Source organism: Neophocaena asiaeorientalis, unplaced genomic scaffold (assembly GCF_003031525.2).
Source record: "Neophocaena asiaeorientalis asiaeorientalis breed wild unplaced genomic scaffold, Neophocaena_asiaeorientalis_V1.1 scaffold521, whole genome shotgun sequence".
NCBI lineage: Eukaryota > Metazoa > Chordata > Mammalia > Artiodactyla > Phocoenidae > Neophocaena > Neophocaena asiaeorientalis.
In genome coordinates, this window is record NW_020174712.1 from 3534025 (window position 1) to 3545411 (window position 11387).

At 40.6% G+C, this 11387-nt stretch overlaps 1 protein-coding gene across 4 annotated transcripts in view; it reads left to right on the top strand.

Moving 5' to 3' along the window:
- The window catches only part of FAM149A (family with sequence similarity 149 member A), a 42922-nt gene extending 31535 nt beyond the window's left edge, over window positions 1–11387 (top strand). Inside the window, exons 8-14 of one of the 4 annotated variants that reach the window (XM_024759930.1) lie at window positions 142–296; window positions 3696–3799; window positions 4270–4479; window positions 7245–7365; window positions 8784–8862; window positions 8995–9095; window positions 11151–11238. In XM_024759930.1, coding sequence (XP_024615698.1) covers window positions 142–296; window positions 3696–3799; window positions 4270–4479; window positions 7245–7365; window positions 8784–8862; window positions 8995–9068 — 743 coding nt within the window. In that variant the 3' untranslated portion in view covers window positions 9069–9095; window positions 11151–11238. Of the gene's footprint in view, window positions 1–141; window positions 297–3695; window positions 3800–4269; window positions 4480–7244; window positions 7366–8526; window positions 8734–8783; window positions 9096–11150 lie in introns of those variants that run through there. The other 3 variants (XM_024759931.1, XM_024759927.1, XM_024759929.1) reach the window with 3 other exon arrangements.

Genomic DNA, 11387 nt, shown 5'->3' on the forward strand with positions numbered 1-11387 from the left:
GGAACGGGGCACGAACCCGTGTCCCCTGCATCGGCAGGCGGACTCTCAACCACTGCGCCACCAGGGAAGCCCAGAACGGGATTTTAAGTACATGTATTTGATAGTATTTTTCTTAATAATATTGATTTTTCTTTGGCACAGAAGGAAAAAAACAGAAAGAAAAATTGAAAGTAGCTGAGAATAAATCTCCACCTATGGTCATTTCCTGTATTAATGCTGATGTGTCCAGTGTTCCCCCGTCCAGAAGTTCTGAAACTCGAAGTGTATCCCTGGCTTCTCATCTTAACCCACCTCAGGTAGATGCTTTTCCACTCTCTCTTTCCTTCAATCTTTATATCTCTGGCCTCAGTTTGTCAAGAGTGCCATTCTATTAAATTCTGTTATCAAGATATTTGGGTCTGTTGGCCAATAAGACTAAAATTTAAAAATAATTACTTCATGAAGTTGAATAGAATCACCAGATTCTTTGATAGAGTAGGGACACTCAAATTTGAGACTTTCCACCTGCTTTGAACTGTAGAGCTGTTTCCATAAAAAAAATGCTTTCCCCCAATAGTTCTAGCCAATTTGAAGGTTACAGATGTTCTCCTGTCCTCCCACCGAAGTGATAAAAGACTCAATCAATGAGTATATGTTGGGTTCATTCAACATTAATTGAGTTTGTATTAAGTGAACTGTACTAGGTGTTTTAAGGAGATGTAGAGATGAACACAGCATATTCCCTGGCCTAGTAAAGTGAAGAGTATGATACAGGTCAGATGCAAAGTCTTCCGTGAGCGTTGTGCAAAAGAGTTGTAGGAGAAGCAGGGAGAAAATGATTTATTCTGCCTGGAGTGAGGCTTTATCATTTTTGGTTGGAGGTGAAATTTGAACAGAAACATGAAGAAATGGGTAGGCTTTCCTGGATAGGAATTCTGAGTGGGTCAATTCAGACCCACATGGAGGAGTGAGGGAGGGGAACAGTGATTGGACTGAGGCTTAGAAGATGAGATACTGGGACAAGCAGAGTCACTGTGGCAAGACCAGGGTGTTTGGAATCAAGAGACCTATGAGGGGAATTATCTTGGACATGTTTAACTTTTCTAAACTTCAGTTTCTTTATCTATAGAACGAGGGTAATAATATGTTGTGAAATGGATTATTGTGAGGATAAAGCCATATAAATATGTGAGAGCTCCTAACACAGGTATATACTGGGAACTCAATAAATTTTTCTTGAATTGTGTCCCTATTCAAAGATCTAGTGGAGGGGCTTCCCTGGTGGCGCAGTGGTTAAGAATCCGCCTGCCAATGCAGGGGACACAGGTTCGAGCCCTGGTCCGGGAAGATCCCACACACCATGGAGCAACTAAGCCCATGCGCCACAACTACTGAGCCTGTGCTCTAGAGCTCGCGAGCTACAACTACTGAGCCTGCGAGCCACAACTACTGCAGCCCATGCTCCTAGAGCCTGTGCTCCGCAACAAGAGAAGCCACCACAATGGGAAGGCCATGCACCACAATGAAGAGTAGCCCCCCTCGCTGCAACTAGAGAAAGCCCATGCTCAGCAACGAATACCCAATGCAGGCAAACATAAAATAAATAAAATAATTAAAAAGAAAAAAAATGATCTAGTGGAAGGTGAGGCTGGAAAGGATGAGCTTGCTTATGGGAGACCTTCAGGAGTGCTAAGGAGTTTGGACTTTATGTTTGCGCAGCCCGTCTGCTGTGGGGAAGCAGGAGAAAGATAAGACAGGATTCCTGGTCCGTACAAGTTAGTTGGAGGGAGTCAAGCCATACCAAACAATACTACACACACACACACAAAGAGGCAACCTAGAAGATATGTTTAGAGTGGATGAGTTTGAGCTTTGGATATAGACTACAACTTCGGAGTCCAATGTCACAAGCTATTGACTCTGTGATCTTGAATCTGCCCCTTTCTTTCAAAGCCTGTTCCATTATCTACGGGATCTATGAAATAGGAAGCCATGAGAATTAAAGGAGATAAGACAGTACAGTGTGTGGCACAGAGCAGACTAAGTGTTAGCTTTGATTATTATAATCAGATGCTAACTATAGATCATATCATATTTTATTATATATTATAATTAGATGTCTTTTAGCTCATTAATGCTGTGGGGCTCAGAGGGAAAACAGCATACCCTCACAAAGTAGAGTAATACATGAACTAAATCCTAAATGACAGGCAAGATTTATTAAGCTGAAAAAGAAAAGGGAGGATGACAAGGCAGAGACAAAAACATGCACCTAGCATAGGAGCAATAGGGCCCGAGGTTCACGGAGCAGTGGATTGAAACAGAAATATCTCATAGGATTGTTTTACCCTCTAGTTTAAGGGCTTACAATTAGTCTTTGTCCGTGCTGTTCAAAAGAAACTTTTGGAATTGCTACCAGTTTAATGAACTTTTTGGTCTCTTTAAACTGCTCTGCCAGGCTCTACAGTATCGCTCACTTTTCATATTGAAGTATGAATCACATAAAGGAACAGGTGATGACAACCGAGAACATTTAACTATCAGGCAATATAAATACACTTGAAAAATATGGAGATTTTAAAACCTAAGGATTTATTTTAACAGATATTTTGTTGTGTTTACAGTTTTTTATGGTTTTTTAAAATGCTTTTTACGGCTATTTTGTTGTTTGCATTTGGATAAAAGTTAAAAGAAAGTGAATGGGCAACAAAGTTTAAAGTAAAAGTAAAGTACTAGTAGAGTTTATTTTGAAATAGTCAAAGCATTTTAGTGATAATCACAATAGGTCTTACTTTATTCCTCTAACGTTTACTTTTATATATATTCAACATGAGGAAAATGTGATTGGGGTGCCACATTTTTCTCGAACTATAATTCTAGTTTCAGAAATCCTGTTTGCCTGAAGCTATATATTATTTTAAATCCTAGTTGGTCATATTACGGGATGGAAAAGGAAATTAATAATTACTTAGCCCTGACTTCATGCTTTCACCAAGGTTATCGAATTGAATTCTCCTATAACTCTATGAAGTAGGAATCATTATCCCCAGAGTAAAGATTAGGAAGTTAAAAATCTTTCCAAGATGACCAAGCAGGGAGCATTAAGAACTGGGATTCAAATGCAAGCCTGTCAGACTCTGGTCTCAGGTTTTCCCAGGCTCTGGAGCTGGTCCGGGAAGCTCACTGGGGTGAGCTGTGAAGGGTTGGGTCGGAGGAGAGGTGCCAGACAAGCTGACCAGTGGGAGCTGGGACACCTTTTCTTTGCTTCTCCAGACTCTCTGTCCACCCTCTTCACCCTGGTGAAGGTGCACACACAGTGAATGAACAGAGGGCTCCCTGCCCTGCAGCTTTTGGGAGCTCAGAGTACGGAGGAGAACGAGGCCTGGCTTGTTTCCTCCTGGCCCTTCTACCAGGTCACAGTGGGTTGGTGGCATTTCTCCATCAGCTACCCGGTCCAGATTCCAGAAACCTCTCCCTCACTTCTTGCTGCTCCAAGCCTAGGTGTGGTAATGTGTCCCTGCTGTTAACAAGCCTTGGGGAATTCGTCATCCCTTATTCATTTCTCTTCACACGTCTTTAGAAAGTATGGTCCCTTTATTAAATGCACCTCAAGTTAGCCAGTTTGAGGCCCTTTGTTTCCTGTGGGCTCCTGACAGGCTCTGTAATTGCAACGGCTCTGGGTGCTGTTTAATTTTTATTCTTTTCACTTTCCTCAGATTCATCGCTTCTCCAATAATTTTTATAGTGACTTGAATGGTGTGATGACAATTAAAGCAAAACCGCTTCAGCAGAGACCTACTTATTTTACAGATAGAACACAGTACGTATAAAAAATAATCACCCAGCCTCTTCCCTGTGCTGGACACACTCGACCACTAAAGACCACTGAGGACGAGATGATAAGAATTGCATTTAATCCCATGCTCCCAGGTGTGTCTGAGCACGTACAGCCAATGCGTAAGAGTGAAAACAGCCTGTTCTAATGACAACCACAAAACAATTCCTGTTAGGTTGGGGCCGATAAGAAAAGGGAACTGTAGCTGTGAATTCTTAATCTTGTGGACTATACGGTTTGATTACAAACAGTGAGAGACTTAAAACAATGAGATCTCTTCCCCCTGTCGATGATCCTTCACTGAAATTAAAATTGAACTGGAAATGCTGGTCTGTCCATTCATTCAACAAATAGGACTAAGTTCTACGTGCCAGGTTGTGTTCTAGACAAAGCCTAGTAATGAGCAAATGCATAGAGCTTACATGTGAGTAATGAACTTGACTTCCCTCCCCCAGGAGTGAGCAAGAGGACAGATCACTGGGTTTAGGGGCCGGTGGTCTTGCCTCGGCCCAGCACCGTCTGGCAAGGATCTTGGAGGCTCGCGGACTACAGACTTCTGCAAAGAAAACACCGGCATACAGGAGGCTGCCTTCTCTTACCTCAGAATCACAGAGAATAAAAATCCCTAGCGTGTACAGTGATGAAGTTCTTAGGGGAACGAAACTGTAAGTCTTGTTTCTCTGGTGGTAAAACAAAGGTCACGGAGGACAGAGATGCTTGTCAATTAGGGTTTATGGTTTATTCTGGACAAAGCATCCCCTGTCAAATCTTATGTGGACAGTTTTCTAAGTAGCTCATTATTTGGATATTTAACATGAATTTGTTCCAGTAGTATACTTACTACTAGATACTAGCTATTAGCTAGATACTAGAATATAAAGTCAGGCCATGTATCTACAGCACAGGCAGCTAAGCGCAATGAAACTCTTGATGGAGAGGGTCTTAGATGGGTTTCAATGGCTGAGTCTGTAAAACTAATCATTAGCTAATGCTTTTATATATACACAATTAATACTTTCATTGTGAGGTGTAAAAACTGATGTACATAAGATGCTGTTAAAAGGGACATATACCCATTAGTTTTTATTTATCTTGAAGGGCGAGTTTCATCCTGTGTAGGGAATTTCAGAAAATCTTTTGACCTTAGGGATCAACATCAAATCATTGCCTTATTAGAAAGGAATTTGTCTCTTCCTTTATTGTAGAATTACGAAGGAGCTTTCCAGTTTTCTCACTCACTCAAGTGTGAGGCAATACTTGTGTTAACAACAGCCAGTGTTTGTTGACTGCTTTCATGTTCCCAGCACTAGCTAAATGAATCACATTTATTATCTTATTTGTGACCTACCACAAACCTTTGAGTTGGTACTCACATTATCCCAAATCTAAGGTGAGGAAACAGAGGCTGAAAGGAGTCGAATAACTGGCCAAAGATCACTCCCCCACAGTGCTGCCTGGCTTTGGAGACCAGCCCCTGGACCACCAGGCCACCAGGCTTCCTGCAGCACGGGAGGGAGTTATTACAGGGACCGCATCTAGGTCCCCCTGCGGGGGGGGATGTGTAAGCAGCTGCCAGTGCCTAACAAGTGACTGGACTCCTTCGAGATGCACTCCACAGCACCCTTTACAGCTTTATGATAAGTCAGCGTTTCTTTCACTAGTCGGAAGTGCTCTTTCCAGCTTTATTTGAGTCTGCTCTGTTAATTCGTTCAAGATCTCACTCCCTCCTCCATGTCACTTTGGCCACCTGGGACCCTCTTCGTCATCCTCTGCCGTGTCAATAGCACATTACTGGCTCTCTCCTCTTCCTCCCAGCCCACCCGGGCTCCACTGTCAGGCTTTCATCAAAAACCTTTTCTATTTTTTACTGAAATAAATTCAGACACCTCCAACTGTACATTCCCTTCCTGTCTTGTCCTGGCCTCTCCCTATTTGTAGATCCATGTCTTTCAACATTTTAAAAATTATTGCCATGCTAAAAAGCCCTTTTAGTGTATCTTTTTTAATTGCTCCCCAACCTGTGAAAGTTTAATATAGTGTAGAGTTTTGTACTTTTTTTTTTTTTTTTCTTTTTTCCGGTACATGGACCTGTCACTGTTGTGGCCTCTCCCGTTGCAGAGCACACGCTCCAGATGCGCAGGGTCAGTGGCCCTGGCTCACGGGCCTAGCCACTCCACGGCATGTGGGATCTTCCTGGACCGGGGCACAAACCCGTGTCCCCTGCATTGGCAGGCAGATTCTCAACCACTGCACCACCAGGGAAGCCCTATCAGACATTTTTGAAAGCATGATTTTAATGACTAAAATATAATTATGTGGGTATATAATAATTTACTGTGTTGCCCTATTACTGAAAATTTTCATTTCTTCTATATTTTCACTATTACATTGTACAGTGAATGTTATCTTACATAAATTTTAGTAAGGATGTCTTTAAACTGTTTCTTGGTGGTAAGTCCTAGAAGTAAAGCTACCAGGTCAGAGGTTATGGATATTTTTAAGGCTCTTGAAATATTTTTCCAAAGTTCTTCTAAGAATGGTTCTACCAATTTATAGACCCACTAGCAATCCACAAGACTCTTTCCTTGCAGCCTGTAAACTTTAGTTAGTATGTATATTTTAAAACTTGATGAGTCAAAAATTGTCATATTTTAATTTTCATGAATTTATTAATAAATAAATGAATTAGAATCTGTTTCTAGAATATCCATCTCTATTCTTGTGCACAAATTAGACAATTTAATTTTTCAGTGTTAATATGTGGTAGGGAAGGTCTTTTATCATCATTGCTCTTCCTTTGTTGAAATTACTCACCCATGTTGACAAATAAATTTTATAATCTGGTTGTCAAATTTAAAAAAAAAGTATCACATTGGACCTCATAGCATTAAATCTATTAAAAATGTAGGAATAATTGACATTTTCACAAAACTTAGTTTTCCCATCAGAGAACATATTTTGCCTTTTATGACCTTACATAAATTTTTGTGGTTTTCCTCATCTAGGCCCTGCACATTGAGAATTAATTTTATCCTTCATTGATTGCTCTATTCCCTAAATTTCTACAGTGCTTGTATTCAGAACCAGACACCGTAGCACTATATTATATCAACTGCATTGCATTGTAATCTAATTACTTGATTTGTTTTCAGTACTTTGTAATCTTCTTAAGGAGAGGAACTAGATATTCAAAAACTTCCGTGTTCTGCGCAGGGGCTAGCATAGCTGAGCACTCAGTAAATACAGGCTCACAGTCCTTACTAAACACAGAGGTGACTGGGGCTGGGACTCAGTCCCCCGCCCATCTTGTAGAAACTCAGTTCATCCTACTTGGCGTTTCCTTTGGGAGGCAGGTTGTGATTAATAGCTTCGCGGTAAGCTCTGTCCGTCTTTGTACCTCGGTGCTCAGGTCATGTTGTTGTGTTTACAGGCAAACTGGCGTGGACCGCACGGCCTCCCCACCAGTTCAGACCTCAAGGAGCAGGTTGCCACCAATAGGCTCAGAGACTGGGGAGCAGAATATGGCAGTTCCCGGATGGCGTCCTGTTTCTGTAAGACAGATTTCTTAATATTTAAGTGCACCATTTACATTGTTTGTTGGAAAACAAACAAACATAATTTGGACACTTCCACATGAACACGGTAGCATAAAATGTCGCCATGATCTGTTTCTTGAAAGTAACTGGCTTGTGAGAATTTATAGGAGGTGGGAGGATTAATTCTATATTTTGTGAAATAAAAACACGGCCCGAACTAAATCAGAAAGTCCAGGTGTCAAGGCCATATCTGACGGTCAGGATGGTGTAGCGAAGAAAATAGCATGAAGATTACGTCAGGGGATAGGCAGATCTGTGTTTGAATCCTGCCACACAAACTCTTTATATGATTTGCTTCCAGTTAGTCTCCCTGAGCCTTAATTTTCTCACTTATAAAAGGGCAATAATGATTCCTACCTCAAAGAATTGTTATAAGGATTAAATGAATTTGTAGATGTTAAATAATGCCTGGCATAGATTAAGAACACAGTAACATACCCTGCCATTTTTCCCAGCTCTCATTTTTACAGTTAATCTTTGCCGTGTTCACTGGAATGTAGGCATAATGTCTTCTTCACCCAAGCTCAACTCAGCCAGGCGACCACAGAAAGTCTGGGGAAGGTATGCTGCTGGTAGAAAGCCTAACCAGGTTTCCCCCAGATTTATAATGACTGCTCACTTCACTCCAATACAAGTAACTTGTGTCTGTTTTATAAAACACAGAAGACCCCCAAGTGTGAGAACATAAAGCCTAGAGAGAGAAAAACCAGCTGAGGCAGGGCTTTCTCTCGCATTCCTTCTGCCTCCCTGAATATAACAGTAAAACTCATTCTCAGAAGGCAAGAGTTGCAAATCTTTAATATTTAACTTTAGAATATTGTGGCTTAGAGTAGACTCCTAAAAGCAGTCAAATATCACATTTTAAAAAAGTTAGATGCTTCACAAATGCAGAAGAACATTTCTATCATAGTTTAATATTAAGAATATTATGCAGTTAAGGTTTTTAATCCATATTTACTTATTAAGGCCCTACCACTTTACCGGGTTAAAAACTACAATTACATAATTAAATTGATAGGTGTGTTTAGTGGACCTTATACTTAGCAATATCTAAATAAAAAGTTTTCAAATAAGCGAGCGACTGATTGAAGCATATATAGATTTTGTCTTTTTAAGGATTGCATTTATTTTAAACAAGAGCATATCATCCTTCATTTAGCTCAGAGGAAGGCATCCACAAAAACATGTGGCGAGCACAGTACCTGTCCGTGTAGAAGGATCACCCCTTTGAGAACGATCTCCGGCCATGGAACAGGTTTCAAGCCCAGCACATCCCGTACATTTTGGGTCGGTTCTCTGTTAACCATAACTTTCGTTTTTTAAAATATTTGAAATGATAAAACTCATCCCTCATTTTATTTTTCTTCTAACAGTCAGATACACCCCGAAAAGGTTCATTGACACTGAGGGAATTTGCTGGTCACACATGGACAGGTCAAGGTTTTTTGACAGGTCGGTGTTCTCCATATACAAATAAAATGATGTAATACGTGAAGTTTCAAGTTTTGGAAAGAGAAATTGGAGATTATCGACCTTGAGAGGACAGTTTTGACCAAGAGTTTGTCATCTATGGCTATATCTCAGGAATCTCCATAAAGAGCAAAACCGCAAAGACAAGCACTTCTCTGCTGTTGGTTAAAAAAACAAAAAGTAACTGAGTAAATCTGAAGATCGAAGTGGTTTTGGTAAGCAATTCATGAATCATTTGGGCAGCATCTCATGTGGCAAACAGAGATATTCTGAGGAGTTGCAGGGCATGGAAGGCTTTTATAAAAGGAAGGCAGGACAGGGAAAGGAGATCATCAGCAAGGAAAAAAGGAAAGTTCATTGGAGGAAGGTAAAAGCTCAAGTGATGATAGCTTGTCTTTGGCTGAGCTGCCGGGTTTTCCATTGGCTGGGCTTGTTGCTGGGCAAGAAGGAAGTCTTCCTTCCTCCTGCTGGGGCAGGAATGTAGCTGCGCTTCCTGTTTGGGAGAGCAAGGTAGTCTCTTCCTGTTGGGGTCAGTCAGTTACTGATGTCTTCCTGGTGGGGTAATTAAAGGTGAATGGTGGGCAGGGCATGAGAGCTCCCACTACTGGCTTTCCAACCCCAACTTTGGCTGAGGTTTCCTTTTATTAATTTGCACAATCTTAAAGGAGAAAATGCCCAAAGTTTCCTAATAATTTAGAGCCTCACCCTCATAAAAAAGAAAATGCTGTCTTGAGTCTTATGAGAAATCAATGTCTCTCTCTGCTGTAGAGTTTCCATTTTTTTCTTCTGAATGAAACTCTATTTTCAGATTCTCTTTGAAGATCTCATTATAAAAATGCTTCACAAAATTAATACAAATCTTCTAGGTATTTTATGATGTAAAGTTTTACAGCTAATACTTATTCTCAGGTAGTATGCCATTTAAAGAATGAAGTTTCTAGACTGAATTCAGGCCTATGATGTTTTAATTTTCAAAACCGTTACCAACATTTTGGTTCAAGGAGGCAACGTAGCATCGTCATGAGGTGTGCCACTCACTCTGGAATCAAATGCCTCGTTTCCATCCTGACTCGAGCACCTACTAGCTGAGCACTTTAAGAGAGCCTCAACTGCTCCGGGCCTCAGTTCTTTTATAACAGACTAGATGGAGAAAACAGTTATTGGAAAAATGTATGGAAAGGACCTAGCTAGATGCCAAGCATACACTGCTCAAAAAATATGAATCATTTGTATTATAGATAATCTCAAATGTAGAGGATAATTTGCTGTTTTAAGGGAAATAACTTTAAAATAAATCTAGTATAATTCGAGCACTGGGACAACTCAGGTTTATCACTGTTTATGTCAGCCCTTCTATAGTTCTATAGCATAGTGATGTCAAAATTTCTCTATTCTTAATGGAGATTTTTCTCCTATGCTCATAGCTCTAAGCTGCTGTGTCTTTTTGTTGCTTTTTGCCTTGTGCATTCCCCAGGAGTATTCTCTGTCATTTTCAATGACAACAGTTCTTTCTCTAAAAGGCAGCCATGGTATGAGAGAGAGAGGACAGTGACGGTTGGTAAATATGATTCTGCGGATGGCCAACAGACAGTGGCTAAGGAGTTTCGGAGATGTTGACTGCAGCGTGCTAAGTGGAGATGCCAAATAGTTTGTTGGGCGCACAGTACTAGAGGTTAGGAGAGGAAACTGGGCTCTGAATTTGTTTAAAATCTGCACTCTTAATTTTTCACCAAATACTAAGTCACTGTATTCTCTTATCAATAACTTTGTGACAACTGTCATTATTGCTGGTTGGAGGCCTTTTTCATGTCTGTAGAAGTGATTGAGGGTACATAAGAGAGATGTTCCTATATTTCTAAAGATTTATCTTCTTCTTCTCTGACAAGCAGGCTTGTGGTCTCTTGCTTACCTTTGCTTCCAGGTCCAAAAGCGCAGGGGCTATTAACTTATCAGCATTATTTCTGTAGCAGAAAAAAAAAAAAAGAAAGGAGAAGCTGAGGGACCAAGAGTGGGAAGGACTTCTTAAGGTAGCTGACAGAGTTCTCTGGGGGAACTCATGGCCAGGACCAAGGCCCAGTGGAGGGGAAGCACCCCTTTCTTCTCAGCACCCAGAGTGGCAGTTTTTCCAGATGACTATTTCCTGATTTGTGTACAAGTGACATTGTTTCTTTTTCGTTTTAAAAAATATCATCTGCATGGAACATATAACATGATCCTTTTGGGACCTGGGATTTGTAACATTTTAATGAGAATTTTGCTTGGTGTTTCAGGTTCACAATTTCCACCTAAATCTTTTCAGAGGACAACTCTGACTTTCAGAAAGAGATTCCAAGTGGCGTGTTGATGTGACTTCACCAGGATTGCAACACCTGCTGAAGCTTTCAAAGCCTCGTTACACCATTTATCACTTGAAAAATAGAAGAAGTATTGTTATATATCTGTCTGACAGTCTGAGATGTTCGACTACCTGAGAGAAATGCAAACAAACAACTTAATTTTGAACCCTT